Raw genomic sequence first — 16880 nt, forward strand, 5'->3', positions numbered from 1 at the left:
AGAGGGGGGTCGCCGGCAGGGCCTCTGGGTGGATCGGCGGTGTGGCATGGTGCTGGTCCAGATGGAGAGGGCGTTCCCACTGGGTCTGTCTTCACTGCCCCTTGTTATAGGGCAGACCGTGTGTGACCCTAGTGACAGGAGGCATGCCCAGGCAGGGGTCAGCCCCTGGTGTACTGAGCATGTGCGCTCCATGCAGGGACGTGCAGTTTCGGGTGTCTGTAATGGTGAGAGTTGCTGGTTTTGCAGGGTCCTTTGTCTTTCAAATGCTGGTCTTGTCTCCGTTCCTGGGTGAGGTGCGTGGTTCCTGGGTGAATCAATGCGAGGTGATGGCCCAGTCGTTACAGGCCATTGAGTAGAGGCCTGCTACCATTGCATTTCAGTCATTCCCAATCGCACTCATTCATCCAGGAACCAATTTACATGGGAGGGGTACGTGACTCGTACAGGTGCAACATGGGATGCCCGGGCAGAGGGCACAAGATGGAGACTTGACATAAAAAAATGGAAACTTGACTTTGGTTCACTTACAAACACAGGCCTAAACCATACAGCATCCATATGAAACAATAAAAATCAATATGAAAATGATAATAATACAATATACAACAGTAAAAATCAATACAAAAATGATAATAATACAATATAAAACGGTGGATATCCAAAACCAAAAACTTGCTACCAAAATAAAAAAGTTTAAAGCTTATCCTACATCTTAGCTTACTTATACTTATCTATAGGGAAAAGAGGCAGAGAAAAGGTCAGAAATGATTGGGGAAGGGGAGGGAATGCATTTTAAAAGAAAAAAAAACCTGAGGGTTTTGCTACGGGGAGGGTGGGTGTGCACGTGTGTGTGTGTGCACGTGCACCTACATCCCGCTTCTAATAGAGAGGTCAGCAACTTTCAACCCTTAGGCTGCATCTGTCCAGTGAAAACTTTCCCTGTACTGCTGGGGAGACAGGCGGCGGTAATGGGGCCCTAGCACCCGGCCGTGCACCGCCGACCCGGGGCAGGTTGCAGAAGAGGTTGCCTACCCTTGCTCCAAGGGGTTTGAAAGGAGCAAGCTCCACCTATGCATACCCGAACACCCCGCCTTTTCCCTCCAGAAGAGCTCTCTTGTTTTGTTCCCAACGTGTATACATTTCCCCCACATTTTTCATATGACAGTAAAGCCTTTTAAAGGCTTTTCTGAACCTGAGCTGTAAGAATAAAACTGCCAATTCAAGCCTTTTGAGGATCAGCTGGAGTTTCTGGCACTGTAGCTAATGTCTCTCTGCACGCAGAGGTTTCCCAGTAAGCCGGTCTTTTGTTCTCGCAGGTCAAACAGTATGCGGTGTCCTCTTTGAACCCCCCTCCTTGGAGCTGGGATGTTTGAGTGGTGTTAAAGTGTCATAATGGGAGGTTTTGGGTGGGGGGGTTGGAAGGCGATTAATGCCCCGCGTCTGCAAGGCATTTTATACCCATGGCTAGTCCAAGTCAGCGTGACGCTGTTTAATGCTGTCCTGGTACGAGAGCTCCTTGCTGCATGGGGCTTTTGTACTATTTGGAGCTGAAGTACTCTCCGAAGAGCTTTTCGTGAGTTTACCTGACACCGAGGACTCTGGCTTTAGCATTCAACAGATCCGCGATGGGGAAAACCTACCTAAAATAAGGCAGTTTGTGGCATGTCTTACTTGATACCTGAACCTCAGCAACTCGGCTGGTGGGCCTCTGCCCTGCCACTCCCGTGAGTTGCTTTGAGTCCGCGCACAGCCGCGGGATATCCGCATGTGCCGGGAAAGGCCAGGGCAGGCGCCAATGCCGAGCGCTCCCAGGGATTCCCACGTCAGCTTCTCCATGGATCTCACGGACGTGCGGGTAGATGCGTGCGTTGGCAGGCTCGGGCAGCCGGCGACTGGCTATCGAGCCAGCACGGAAAAGGATGCTGTCGGCGTGCACGTGTTGGTTGGAAAAATGGGCCTGAAAAATGGAAGCCTTGGGGTCGAGCGGTTTTCTGCCTGAACTTCTCACATTGCCAGACGGCGTGAGATTTGCTGTCGTTTTTCAAATCCCTTGAAAGCGCCGATCTGTACCAGTGATGTAATGCTGAGCAGGCCTCTTACAGATGATGGCATTTGATACCCGGAGTGGCATCATTCTTCGTGAGCCAACGGGGTCGGCCCAGGCCTGCAGCCGCAGAGATAGTGAAATCTCAGCATTATTCGCGGTACTTGATAGGAGGAAGCTATTCCCTGGGTAGCTGTCACCTGCCGCTGTCTCGTGAAAGCCAAGCAGGAGCGCATGCATTTTTTAAAAGAAGAATAAATCCCATGCTGACTCTCAGAGTCGCCGGGCCAGAACCTGCCTGGATAATGCATTGCAGACGTTTGAGGAGTAGCACAGTGACCCTTGCCTGAGCCCCTGAATACAACGCATTGCACTTCTTCATCGGCGCGTGCTTAAATAAGTCCGCTGGGTTGTTGGTTGTAGCCGTGCTGGTCTGAGGCCATAGGCAGGCGAGGTTCTTTGGAGTGGATGTGATCTCTTTTATTAGACCAACTCGTATTTTATTGGTCTAATAAAAGTTATCGCATCTACTCAAAGAACCTTGCCTTTAAATAAGTCCAGATACTTCTTTGTGTGGGCAGTGGCAGCTTTTCGCGCCAGCGCGGGCGGTAAGTACGTGACGGTGCTGAGAATCGGTGCAAATAGAGCTCCGCTGGAGTCTTTGGGTTGAAATCACGGCTATGGGAGACGGGAACGTTTGCTTTCCGGACAGACGTAGAGCCAGAACCACCAATTCCAGGTCATTGCACCCTGGTGCACGTAGCCAGACCGACCCCCTTTCCTGACCTGGCCCTGTTCTCTCTTTCTTTCTCCAGCGCTGGCGCGCCAGGCCGGCACGTCCCCCCTGTGAGCCGCGCGGGGTGATGAGGAGGTTTGCCGGCTGCTGAGTGCTCCGACCCAGGTTTCTCCCAGGCCCAGGAGCGCCCCCTCGATCCACTAGAGAGAGCCCAGAACACGATGAACAAATTGAACTTCCATAATAACAGAGTCATGCAGGACCGCCGCAGCGTTTGCATCTTCCTCCCCAACGACGACTCCCTCAACATCATTATACACGTACGTATTTGCAGGGGACGCGAGGCACTGGCCCCGGGCCTTTCTCCTTTGCCACGGTGCCTCTCAACCAGCATGTACCCTGTTTAGCCTTCATTTTCCTGGTCCACGCGGGAGTCTCCAGCGAAGCTCTGTCTTGGCCGCGTAGTGCGATTGCCATGACGCAGGTGATGCCCGCGGGGCCAGATGATTGACAGCCAAGCAGAGTCTCTGCCCAAGGCAACTCTCTTGCAGCAGGTTATCAGAATTAAGGGCAGAGCAGGATTTATTATCAAGGCCACTTGACGAGCACTATTGCCTTGCTTCTCCATGGCCACACACGTCAAAACGCGGGATGGGAACATGACCTGACAGCTTACCCAGTGGTGCTTGCAAGCCCTCTTCCAGATTACTTTGAGACTTTTTTTTTTTAGTAACCTTCCCTTTGTGTTTTGGAAAACACTTTGATTTGAGGCACAGGAAATACAGTTGTTAAAAATATCTGTGTGTTTCCAAAGCAGGTCAGATCGCTGTTATTTTTATCCTCCTGTTTGCAAAAGCAGCGAAACTTTCCAAAAAAAGTTATTCCTGTTGGAAAGTGCCTAAGGATTTCACTCCCGCCTCGTCCTCTTTCGGCATCGGGCGCTGCTCTGAGTGACATAATTTTGCTGTCTTCATGAGGACACGACCTGCCGAAGGGCTGGGTATAATCAAGGTTGCAGGTCCTGTTCGGGCTTTTCATATTCATGCAGAACTCCCACTGATTTCTAGGGGATGAAGGCAAAACCCGGCCTTTTGAAAAGTAGAATGGGTTTGAAGAACAGTTGTGTGTGAGGCCTAGGTTGGAGGAGGAAACCGAGGATATTGCACCCCGTAGATTCAGAGCAGAGAGTATGGGGCTTGAGTCCTGTTTCCCAAGCACTGTGTGCAGCTACATACAACAGTCCGACACGGGTCTAAAATGAGATGGAATCAGTCTTATTCCCACACAGCTTGCACTTTACATGGGTGCAAGCGGGTGTGCAAGAGAATGGAGAATTGGGATCACGCCATTGGGAAGGAAAGTGTACCATGCATTGAAGGAGCCCGCATCATTGCTGGCCTTTGCAGTTCCTTCTCATCTTTAAACCATAGCAAACCTTTAATCTTATAGTTTTAGCTGCGCCATTAATGAGCATGAAGAAACCATGGAGTTTATTGCTTCGCAGTGTATTGCTCCTGGGAAGCTCCCATGCATGCAGTTTGCATGTGCGCCCAGGACCACCGCACATCGAGCCGGGTCAGAGCAGCCCTGTCTGGCAGAGGGGCCAAGGGGTCGGCCTGCCAGCCCGAGTCTGCTCCAACCGGGCTCAATGTGCTGTGGAGGGGCTGGCTTGGGCACAAGGGTGCTCCAATGCGGGGCTAACCACCCGGTGCCCCAGCCACCCGGTTCTGCATCTGCACATGCATGAAAAATCTTCTTATGCAGAGTTTTTTTTTTAGTTTTGTGTGCCCTAATACAGGCGTATGTGTAGATGCTGGGACATTTACTGCACAGTAAATATCTCATGCAGGACAAACGGGGCGCATCTAACTTAAGTCCTGGTATTGCTGTGGCAAAAAGATTCTCTCCTAACAAAAGTGGTAGGTACCGATGTCACCGGGGTGAATTTCAGACCTGCCCAGAGACCGGGGAACCTCTGAAATCCTGGAGCGTGTCTCAGGGGTCACTGGCTGCCTGGAATGGTTTGTGCATAGCAGGCTTCGAATTGCAACGTGGGAGAGGGCTTGTTAGGCTAGAAGTAGATGTAGCCAAATGTCCCGGCATATGTCCGGGATGTGTCCTGACCAGAGATCCTGGTTTTCTCTGATTAAAAAAAAATCCCCAATTTTCAGGTTAAAAAAAGTAACCCAAAATCCACAAGCTTCCGTGATCAACATGAAACACCACTATATATACACATCTGTGTTAGAGGCATTTCTTTTTAATCATGGAAACGTGGATTTTGGGTTACTTTTTTTAACCTGAAAATTGGGGATTTTTTTTTAATCAAAGTAACCCAAAACAAAATGCACATGTTTCCATGATTAAAAAGAAATGCCTCTAACACATAGATGTGTATAATAGTGGTGTTTCATGCTGATCATGGAAACTTGTGGATGTTGGGTTACTTTTTTTAACCTGAACATTGCGGATTTTTTTTTTTTTTTAATCGGAGAAAACCAGGATCCCTGGTCCTGACACAGCTGGTCTACTTCAGTGGGTGAAGCGTGTCGCCCGTTATCCCGCTCATTAAAGCTGTGGGACAATGGACGGCATGTTCTCCTGGGTCTTGCAGGGTCCTATCCTGTGCAGGATTGGGCCCCACAAGCCCTGGGAGCACCTGCCCAGCTTCCCTCTCTTACAGAGATGAGTCCCCAGGGTGCATCTCCCTAAGCAGGGCAAGTCGGGCTTCCCTGCTTCTCGAGATGCACCCCCTAGGATTTCCCTGTCTCTCTGCAGGAAAATCCTGACTTTCCCTGCTTATGGAGACATGCCTCAAAATCCCAGGGCTGCATCTCTGTACGCGAGAAACCCTGGCTTTGCCTGATTACAGAGATGTGCCCCAAAATTCCCCAAGGCACGGCTCTGTAAGAAAAGAGAGCCGGGCAGGTGCTTCTGGGACTTGAGGGGCCTGATTCTGTGCGGGAATGCCCACAGTGCCCAGGATCGGGCCACTTTAACCCCGAAGACATCTACATTGGGTGGCTCCGGGCTGCCCAGGCTCTCAGCAGATGCATGACGAATAGGTCCAAGGAGGTGATACTTCCCCTCTATCGGGCGCTGGTCAGACCGCAGTTGGAGTACTGTGTGCAATTCTGGGTGCCGCACTTCAAGAGGGATGCGGATAACCTGGAGAGGGTCCAGAGAAGGGCCACTCGTATGGTTAAGGGCCTACAGACCAAGCCTTACGAGGAGAGACTAGAGAAGCTGGATCTATTCAGCCTTCGCAAGAGAAGGTTGAGAGGCGACCTTGTGGCTGCCTATAAGTTCATCACGGGGGCACAGAAGGGAATTGGTGAGTATTTATTCACCAAGGCACCCCCGGGGGTTACAAGAAATAATGGCCACAAGCTAGCAGAGAGCAGATTTAGATTGGACATTAGGAAGAACTTCTTCACAGTTAGAGTGGCCAAGGTCTGGAAAAGGGAGGTGGTGCTCTCCCCTACCCTGGGGGTCTTCAAGAGGAGGTTAGATGAGTATCTAGCTGGGTTCATCTAGCCCCAGCCCTCTTTCCTGCCTATGCAGGGGGTCGGACTCGATGATCTATTGAGGTCCCTTCCGACCCTAGCATCTATGAATCTATGAATCCTGCCACAAAGCAAATAGCGGCCTGCTGCTAAATAGCAGCACAATTTAATACCACCTTTGTCACATCCGCAAATGTCGGGCATTTGTGGCATGATGACAAGGGGCATAGGCGTTTGTTTGCTTGGCCTTGACATTTTTTATAGCTGCACAAAGGTGACAAAAGGCAAGGCCTGTTTCCACGGTCGTGCTTGCAAAGCTTGCATTGACTTTCTGTGGAAGCTGTGTCTGTGCGGAGGCTTCAGGATCGAACCCGCTGCTCCTACGTGCTCGCACAGCGCGCGCAGAACGTGTTGCCGATTCTCACTGATGTCTTGCATCCTCTGTTTTGTTGCAGGTTAAAATATTATGTCATGAGTTATTTGTCCAGGTGTGTGATATTCTGAGGCTGAAGGACTGCCATCTCTTCGGACTCAGCGTCATACAGAGTAAGTCTTGGGGGAAATTTCCAGCTCCGTATGCCAAATACCCTAGCAAACTAGGGCTGGAGGGGACCTTGTCCAATCACCTTGCCCAACCCCTGCTCAGGGCAGGAGCATCCCTTTCTAAACCATCCCAGCAAAGTGCTTGTCTAATCTGCTGTTTAATACTTCCAGGGATGCAGATTACCTAGAGAGGATGGGTAATTTGTTCCAGGGCTTAACCAGCCTCGTAGTAAGAAAATTCTTCCTTATCTCCCACCTAAATTTTCCCTTGTTGCAATTTAAGACTGCTGTTTCTTGTCCTGTCCTCTGCAGCCACAAAGGAGCTTCTGGTATTTTTTTGAATTTTCTATCCGTGCAGTCTAGTTGTGTCGGCTGTGATATGCAGGAGAAGCGTCTGGGTTGCCAGGATAGGAATTCACTTGCCAGTCCATGAGTTAAATGGTAATAAATAACTTTTTCATTATACCAGAAAGCAGAGATAGACACGAATTATTGGCCATTGTAAAAGTGTCTCGCTTCCCGGAGAAATTTCATTTGAGATCAATGGACAGGTCTGTACTAAGTTCAATACCAGGATAAAACTGTGGGGCTAGGATCGTCTCGCATCTAGTTCTTGCCGTTTCTGTCTACCTCCTGTGTTTAAACAAATGGCTGTGCACGCTGTCATATTTTCTAATCTCCGGGGGCCAGCTGCAGCGCTCTGAGGTCAGTGAGATGCGGTTCATGCCCCTGCTGAGCACAGCTGTTGTTAAACGAGCATTCACATACTCTTTATATTTCCCAAAAATGTTGTTTAATCGCCACTTCAGTAAATAAATAAGAGCTCCTTTGCAGGCTAGACTAAAAAAATATGTTCTGATTTCCTTCAAAGCCCGCCCTAGCTTTTACGTGACCCGATTGACTTTCTTGTCGGCTCACCAGCCGCATCTCTTGGAGTCATGTGTGATTGAGAGATAATTGCTACCAGACGGCAGACTAGCCAAAGGGGTACGTTGCATGGGAAGGGAGGGCAAGTCTCAACGGCTGGGCTGCATTGAGGCCTCAGATCAGCAAAGCTATTCAGCCACACGCGTCGGCACATGGCTGTGTCTCGTTGGTGTCCCTGGGCCTTGAGCGCACGCTCCAGTAATTACTGAACTGGGGTCTCGAAGTCTCCTGCAGTTTCCCAGTCAGCGATGAGTGGGATGGTCTGGTTTAGCAGTTGGGCAGTCCTCCTCCATGCATTGTAGAGCTTGTTAAAACAAATGCAGTTGTGGACCCAGACTTGGGGCTGAGGCTTTATCATTGACTTGGAGCTTGCTGCCTTGTCCAACTCCCAGCAGTGTGTGCTGTATTCCCTATGCCTGCGTGCGGTCGGCAGTGGCAAGTGTGTAGGAGAACCCCGAAAGGGCTTTGTAGGCAGGAAGCTGCCCCCATGTGATGTGTGCTTTTGTACTAGTCTTCACGTCGACTCCCTCTCCCCAAAACACCAGGCTTTTATCTTGTTTTAAATGCCTCGGGAATCCCAGGCTGGGACCTTAATAAATACATACAAGCTCGGACCCTTCCCAAATGCTACAGGCAGGACCAGAGCACCCGCTCTTCTCTGCTGTGTAGCCTGTTCGAGGAAGGACCTGGCAGAAAAGGCCAGCTCCTTTCCCACCTGTTGGGCACCTGCGTTGTAGTTGGGTGTGTAGGAACGATCCTTGTTCCTTGGCTCAAATCCCTGGAAAAAAATCAGTAACGCATAAAGTGCGTGGAGGGGGGACAGGGAGGAAGTGTTCCACCTCCTCTGTAGCTGGGTCGGAGGAGGTTTGCTTGGCTCTTGGGGAAATGAAAGCGCAAGGATGGTTGAGTTCAGCACGCAGAACATCTTCTCTCTGAATGGAAAGCCTCCTGATCTCTTAACACCGGCTTTGCCGGCTCCATAGCCCATATCCAGCAAGAAGAGCATGGATGGCAAATACCCAGAGGCCTTGACCTTACATGGAGCGAAGTGTCCTGCAGTGGGTTTGGTCATTGTCCCACTGGGTACGTTGTATCCCCATGGAAGTGGTGTTTAAGTGGCTGTGATTAGACCCTTAGCCCCCGTCCTGTCTTTCATTGCAGTTCTGCCCTTCCAGCTTTAATTAATTGACTTGCATTGTGGAAAGCACACTCCAGAGACCTAATACTGGCACCTGAGATCTTAGCATGAGAAGGATCTGATGGGGAGACTGGAGTAACGAGCAGGGCACAGACAAAGGAGAGACCGACCCTTTCCACGCGCGGTTTTGTGGAAGAGCTGTTTTCTTTCTCGGCGCTTTGGGAGCACCGTAGAGCCATCGCTTCTGCTCACACAAAATCAACTGGTTTCAATTTAAAAAAACCCGACAGTGTCCACAGCCGACCATTTCCATTATTAAACATCTAACACTTTTAATCCCTATAATAGCAGCACTCCTACAACCAGGCAGCTGCTGCAGTCTTCCTCCCAAACACTTGACAATTCAGTAAGTCCACCTTGATATGTTGTATGTCTCAGCGTTACATGGCAGGGCCTGAATCTGTGTTGAGGGCAGCTACCCCTCTAGATGAGTGGGTGTCCGCAGCCTACGTCAAAAGGGTCTGCAAAAGATGACTGCTCAATCAAAAGTATGTGAATACCCACACTTACAATTCAAAGGGGGCTGCACCTCCATTTTAGGGATCCTCAAATTAAAAAAAAAGATTGAAAAACTGGTCTACATGTATCCTTAGAGCACCTGAGTTCATCCTCAAAGGAGACCTACCTCTGGCCTGTTTATTCCTGGAACTAGATTTTAACCTGGGCATTAAAATTCACCCCCTTTGGCACCATATGTAAATAAGGAAATGTTTAAAAATGCAAGTGTGTCAATACTAGGACTGGGGTGCAAAGGTATTGTCTGGAGAAAGGACGAACCATGAAGTGGTGACAGTCGTTCTCAATACAAAACTACTCGGGTTAGCCGGAGCGGGAGCGGATGGAGAGGAACCTCTGAGAGGCCGTCTGAAGTGGATGGTCACAAGAGGCAGGAGAAACTCTCTGCGCACAAATGCAAAGTCCTTTATGTTGCCCGACAAGACCTGATCTCCTCGGATCCATTGCACTTTTTCTAAACCCACTGTAGTCACGAGGAAGAAGCCTGGGGCACCCTCGAGGAACCGTCAGCGCAAGGCAGTGCCCAACTAGCAGAGGGGTTATAGGGACTCGGTAGGAAGCATGGTGCTTCGGGTGGGTGCAGGTCTGGGGCATTATTTTTTCCCTTTGTTCTCACTGGAGCAGGAATGACTTTCCTATTCTGGAGTTGCAAGTCAGGCTCTACCCACTGCTGTCCAGTTTTCGACTGCGCGATACCGTCCTGCTCTGAATCCTGTTATCCGAGTAACAACTTGAACCGTCCCGTCCGAAGCCTGATTGTTGTCCCTTTGCTCTTGCCAGCTCAGTGTTGACCGGCACCTTTTATAAGCACAAAATAAAGGGTCTTGGAAAAATATGCAGACAGGGAAAATGTTAACTCTCCCTCTTCAATGCTCTGTCTGTCCCACGCCTCGCACAGTAGAGCCCTGAGCCAGGTTAGGCCCTTTGGGAAATAAAGTAATAACATTAACGACCCGTAAATCACAGTGGGATCCGGACTCGGTTGATTTATGAAGCGGGAGGGAGGCTGCTAGTCCCTAACTCCTGTCACTAATGAGTGGCATTTAGCATGACGAATGGAGCCAACTGTGGCCAAGAGATGGAGCTAAGACGAGTCACATTCTCCATGAAACCAATACTTCCCCTACTGACCGACTGGGCAATGGGAGCTTGGCTTATAAAGGCATGAAATGCCCGAGGGTGAAGGTATGATTGCTTCTTGTTCACGCCGCAGCCCGGTTGATTCATGTGCTCTCAGCATAAGGTCGATTCCTGTGGTCTCAGCGTCTTTAATGGTGGGAGGGAGATGGTTTCTCTAAAAAAAAAATCTAGGGAAAGCTTTTGCATTCTTCCACCTTACCTCTTCTCTTTCCAACACAGACAATGAGCACGTCTACATGGACTTGACCCAGAAACTCTACAAGTACTGCCCAAAGGAATGGAAGAAAGAAGCCAGCAAGGTAAGCAGTAGTAGGACGTGGCTGGGGAGAGATCCCGGGAACGAGGGCTGGTCGTATCCTGCCTCCGGGTCACGTTCTCTGCAGAGCCAGTGTTTGGGCTAGTCTCGGCCATTACCCACCAGGGAAAGATTTGCAAGTTGTGAGGGGAAGAGGAAGCTTTGAAGCATGGAAAAGTAATTGAACCCGATGAAGACAGGGGCACAGAGGGCTTGAGATTGTTTTTGAATTTGTGTTCCCTTCGGGCCTCCTAACAAGAGGGTAGCCGAAGCTCTTCCCTGAAAAGTGCCTGACGAGGAGAACCAGGAGACTCATCATGTGATGAAATAATGCGGGTTCCTAGGCTTGTGCAGAGGATCCGTTGCAAGCTATTTAGGGAAAGCTGGGCAATGACGTTAGGACTCTGCAATGAGCCCCTGTTATAAAAGGCAGAGCTGTCAAGAGCAGTTAGCCCAGAAACCCAGGCATCAGGCCTGGGGGCAGGGGCTGCCTGATAAAAGGGAGTAACAAGGGGTCACTACAGGAGCCCGAACTAAAACTCTGCAAAGTGGTGTTCACAGCATCTCTTGCTGGAGGCTCGAGATAACGGGGGGGAAATGCACTAAGATAACAAACTCAGAGCACGGCAATAGCATGCCTTTCCCTAAGCGCTGGGAGAAATGCATTTTTAAAAACTCACAAGTTCTGTAAAATCTCACAGACAACCTCTAGCCATATTTTGGAAGCCACCTTCATTTTTCTTGCACCTTTTCTCTAACCTTTCTGTAGAATTTCTTTGTCACTTTGGAAATCTAACCCTTTTTTGAAATAAAATTCTTACTTGAAATGGCAAATGAGCATTTTTTTGTGTCGAGAAACATCCTGCCCCGTGGCTAACTTGACTTTTTGGAGTTGGCGACAGAGGACGATGAGAAAAGAACGGGTGGAGGGTATCCGAGATGAGCCAGCAGGCTACCGGGCTGGATTTTTTTTCCTTTCTGAATTTTTTTTTTCTCCTGAAAGTTTTCCTGAAAACATGCAGGAAACATTTTATTAAAATAAAAAAGAATCCATTTGAGAGAGACATCCTGGTTTGGGTCAACATCGTTCAAGTAGTTGTCTCCTCTGGCTTTTTAGGGGAGGGGGCCGCGGTGATGAATTTTGTCCTGGAAGCATCCAGGACTGCATTATCTTCCCGACGTTTCAGAGACCAGCGTAAACACTGATCTTCCCGCTGAGTTATTTGCCTCTTTGCACCCTCCATAGAGAGAATGCTAAACATTTTTGTGTTTCATGCAGGGCATCGACCAGTTCGGTCCACCAATGATTATCCACTTTCGAGTGCAATATTACGTGGAAAACGGCAGATTGATAAGGTAGGGGAGAAAAGTGCCAACAGATGCATTTTTATACCAGCAAAAAAACCTCTTAATAATCAAGGGGATCGCATGGAAAACATCCTGGGTGTTTCTAGCTGGTTAGGGTTTTGCTAGACGAATATTTATTGGTTCCTAGCCTCCGTTAATGGGAAAGGAAGAAATGTAAAATGGATAGTGTGTTACTGTGCGGCTGTTTTAAAGAGGGAGATATTAAGGGTGGTTTTCTTTAATTAAGCAAGATTCAGCAAGTCTCTTCGGGAAGTTGCAGGTTGGCCAGGGGGCGGGGGATCGCAGCCTTTCTTTTCCCATTGTAAAGCCAAAAGCATGCAGGATGCAGCTTCTGGCTAATTAGCAGTGTATGGCAGGGAGCCCACACTCTTCAAAAAGTGCTCGCACACAGGATGCCTGCTGACACGCTCCCCTAACAGGGCAGGCGTTTCCTGATTGAAACGCCCAGCTACGATCCCAGCTCCTGGCTTGCAAGAGGTATAGCTTCACGTTTCCCATGGGCCGGTGCAAGCGTCTATTTGCATGAGTGCCTTCTACACCGCCCCTGCCTCTTGAACAGAGTTGCCCCAGTGCAAGCCCCGGCTCCCTGGGACCTCCTTGACATACACAGCCAAGCTCGTCTGCAAAATCTGCGACTTGGAGAAATCCAAATCAGACTCAGGGATGCCGGGATTGGGCATGCAGATACTTCTGCCAGCGTGTTAAACCATATGCGGGGGCCTTGAAAGCCAAGAAGGAGGAAAAATACAGTGGCACTGGCCTAATACTGACTGACACGCAGCTCGGTTCCCATGTACGCTCGTGTAGCTCCCCGTGCAAGGGGCCCAGTGCTAAGACGTCCTTGCTGACCCCATTGGGAGCTGCAGGCGCTTTGCATCTCATGTAAGAAAGCTCTTGTTTGCTGGGCCCCTTGTTACTGTGCAAATGGGAGAACGTTTGGGGCAAACCTTGGCCCTCTGGAAATCCTAACAGAGCTTGCATTGACTCCTGAGAGGCCAGAGCTTTGCTCTATCTACCCAGAGCTTGCCCTTAGGAATTGCATCCCCCTGTGTCCATCTCTGGACCGTCCCATTATTCAGCATGCATTTCTCATGTCTCCTCCATGCGGTGAACAGACTTAATCGTGTTCCCTTTCTCTGCATATCAACATGTTTCCATGCCCCGGTTCTCTTTCCTCTCCTTTTCCTTACGCCCCTCGCCCCTCCTAAGTTGGGGCAGGGCAGCCAGAACTGAAGAGCTGGGCTTGCCATCCCGAACAGGGTTTGTGCATATTGGCTCATTGCTTGCCTGAAGACCGGGAGAGCCGGTCCTTGGCAAATGCAGCCCCTGGCCCTGTCTCATTGGGAGATGGGTTTGCATGGAGAATTCATAGGTCGGGGCTTGGGGTGTCTGTTGTATTCCCCGCTCCTTGAATGCTGCCTGTGCGCTGAAGGCAGGGCTTTGTCAAGAGAGAGTGCCCACAAACCTCCCCAGAAGGTGATGGGTGAACACCGAGGATGCAGACAGCTCAGTGCTGCTGCATGTGCCAGTCCTGGCCCTGTCAGCTCTGGCTGGGGGGGCACGAGAGGCAAAAAAGGACAAATGTTGGCTATTGCTTCTCTGCCTGCATTGCTGATTCTTGCGGCTGGCAATAGAGCCACTAAGGGTTTATTTCCGACAAACCTGTCTCCAAATGAAACAGGACCAGGGGACCGCATCCTTGCTAGAGAGGACAACGAGGTTGCTTTAGCCTACTGGGGACAACCGGTTGCTTTAGCCCCTGGGCTCCCTTTTGAGGATGGAAGTGGTGGGCGGGCAATCTCGGCGAGCAGCCCCCGGCTGGGCATTGCCCTGCTCCACGCCACGGCCCAGTGCTCTGCAGGGCTGGACGAGATTTGCAGGGTCCTCACCAGTCCTCTTCTCTTTCTCCCTGTCCAGCGACAGAACGGCGCGCTACTACTATTACTGGCACCTGAGGAAGCAAGTGCTGCATTCCCAGTGCGTGCTGCGCGAGGAAGCTTACTTCCTTCTGGCGGCGTTTGCGCTGCAAGCCGACCTGGGGAACTTCAAGCGGAACAAGCACTTTGGAAAATACTTCGAGCCAGAAACCTACTTCCCTGCCTGGGTAGGTGCTTCCTCGTGCTTTCCCTGGCACAGGCCCCCGTGGCATCTATTGCATCCTTCCCATTGCGCGGGGAGCAGGAGGCAGTGGGAATAGGATGTGGATGCAGGAAGAAATAGCCTCAAAAGGGGATGAATAGGCAAGAAGGAGCCCCAGCCGTCTTAGCTGTGCTTTACTGGGTGCAAAGCAGCAGAGCGGCAAGGGAAGGGCAGATGCAGGAAGGGCATATGGGGGTGACTGCAAGGCTGGTGTGTGGCACCCATGCTGCTTGCACTCATTTCGGTGGCTTTCCTCCTATCACACCTGCTGCAGCCAGGCTGCCAGAGAGCAACAAGGGGCTTTGCAGCCTGGGATGGGAAAAGAGATGAAGATTAGATGCGCCCACTGTGGAAACCGCCTCTGCAGCCCTCAACTAGTCCAGGTGAAGCTGTGCAACACCCTCCCACCCCCCATGACCCCTAGGGCTGGGTGGCAGTGGTGCCCAAGGATGATGGCACGAATGCAGGGACAATGCCACACGGCTTGACGTGCAAGGGGAAGTGCCGTCTGTGCCCGAGGGCCCTGCGTGCCTGCACATGCTGCGTTTAGGCGTGCTCTACCCAAGCAGAACTGGGTCCAACCCTTCAGCCAGGCATCATGGCGCTCCCACCCAGCGCCCCTGCCTCGCCCTCCCTTTGCACAGCTGCTGCTGCAAAGGGGGAGGGAGCAGCCCATTTTGCTGAACTGGTGCTTTCAGCCGCACCTTGGGCCCTGGCAAGGAGCAGGAGGGGAGGCTGGGTTGCTCTTTCCCGGTCGGGCTGGGGCTGCTGTAGGCAGCACCCCCTCCCCACCCCCTTCCTAAAGGACAGGGAAGGGAGCGCCGGCAGGGGCACGGGCAGCCGGCGGCACTCCCTCCCCCGCAGACCGCTCCAGCCCCTCCAAGTCGGAGGGCCGTGTGCGAGAGACGCCGGCGATGCTTCAGTCTGGATTATTAATAGCCTGTGACAGCTGCGGGGCTGCGAATAGCTGCAGCCTGCAAAGCATGATGTCATGCCCATTACATAAGAGCCCTCCGTGCTTCTGGCATGACAGGATGAGCATGCCCAGGCCCGGGGAGAGGAGCGGGCTGTGCTACCCCGGCGCGCTCCCCGGGAGCAAGAGGAGCCCCACGGGACCCTGCGCTTGCTGACGGGCCCTTGCGAGCAGCCGGCAGTCCCGCAAGGTCTCCCACGAGGTCCCAGGTTCCTGCCGCCCCGTGAGGTGCTGGGTGGTTTGGTCACCTGTGATGGAGGCTGCTAGATGGCAGCTGTTGCATTCAGTATGGGGCACCCTAAGAGGGAGACGGCCCCTACCCTGGCCCAAGCCAGCCCACGCCTGTCACCCCGGGGTGCTCTGGCCTTTCAGTGGGGTTCCCTTAGCTCTCAGCAATGAGGGCAGGGAAAGGCACATCCAGCACTTATTTCGATCCCCCTCGGCACGCTCCCGGGGACATGCCCCGTTCACATCTGGCTGCCCCCACCCCCAGCACCCCCATCGGAGAGCCCCTTCCCACCCTGCCCTGGGTCCTGCACGGTGCATTCGGTTCCCACCCCAGCCAGGTGCACACAAATCTCCTCCAAAATCCCACAGATGCAATATGACACGGAGGCTGTTTTACACTGCGTTTCGGCCTGGGGGTGCCCTCGGGCCAGCACCTGCTGCCGTCACCTCGGCACAGGCACCAAGGCACTGGGGAGGAGAAGCCATTCCTCTCTGTGTCTTCGGTGCTGCTCTCTGGGCCTTTGACCGCACTTTGCACAGGATTTATTGGCCTGCCAGAGCTCGAGCCACGCTCTGAAGTTTTAAGCATGCATGTAGTCCATCTGGACTGCTCACGGGCTTAAGTTAAGCCCGTGCTTAATTGCTTTGCCGGGTCGGGCCCTGGGTCGGCGTCCGCTTTGCTGACAAGACCCTTCGAAACCTCGGCAGTGCCGTTTATAAAACACTTGGCTTATTTTTAGCCGCCAGGCTATTCTGGGGAGAGGGGTTTTCTACCAGGCACTGGAATCTGACACATTCAGGCGCACCACGCAGAGGCATGTCAAGGTAACGAGGCCTTTTTAAGCAGCTCTACGGGGTGGCTCATTTGTCTTCAGCTGCGTGAAGCCTGCCTGTATCGCGGGCTCCAAACCTGCAAAAGCTCCTGCATGCACCAGGCTTTGTATGCACGGACAGAGGCAGCGCACTTGCCGCTCGGGCTGCCGCTGGCCGGCGAGAGCAGGAGGGGAGCGGGTCCTGGTTTGGCTCATGGCTGAGCATCATTGCAAGCAAGCGCCTCTCTCCCCGTCCGGCTTGGCCAGGCTGTTGGCTGGAAATAAATGAGGATGAGTCTCAGCCTTTGTCATGCTGGAAACACCTCACGCCCTGCCACCTTTAAAACCATCCTCTCAAATCCCCTAAGAGCAGCGTTCCCATTTAACAGACAGGGAAACCGAGGCAGAGAAGCAAGGTGACTTAAAAAAAAAATGCCTCCCAGGGAGGGGAAGGC

The 16880-nt window shown here is 51.7% G+C and overlaps 1 protein-coding gene across 6 annotated transcripts in view; it reads left to right on the top strand.

Moving 5' to 3' along the window:
- The window catches only part of FRMD6 (FERM domain containing 6), a 135523-nt gene that overhangs the window by 93948 nt on the left and 24695 nt on the right, over positions 1-16880 (top strand). For all 6 annotated transcript variants that reach the window (XM_006023088.3, XM_006023087.3, XM_006023089.3 and 3 more), the window contains exons 2-6: positions 2860-3100; positions 6742-6832; positions 10830-10909; positions 12185-12261; positions 14191-14377. In XM_006023088.3, coding sequence (XP_006023150.1) covers positions 3002-3100; positions 6742-6832; positions 10830-10909; positions 12185-12261; positions 14191-14377 — 534 coding nt within the window. In that variant the 5' untranslated portion in view covers positions 2860-3001. The remainder of the gene's footprint in view (positions 1-2859; positions 3101-6741; positions 6833-10829; positions 10910-12184; positions 12262-14190; positions 14378-16880) is intronic.

Source organism: Alligator sinensis, unplaced genomic scaffold, assembly GCF_000455745.1.
Source record: "Alligator sinensis unplaced genomic scaffold, ASM45574v1 scaffold50_1, whole genome shotgun sequence".
Lineage (NCBI taxonomy): Eukaryota > Metazoa > Chordata > Crocodylia > Alligatoridae > Alligator > Alligator sinensis.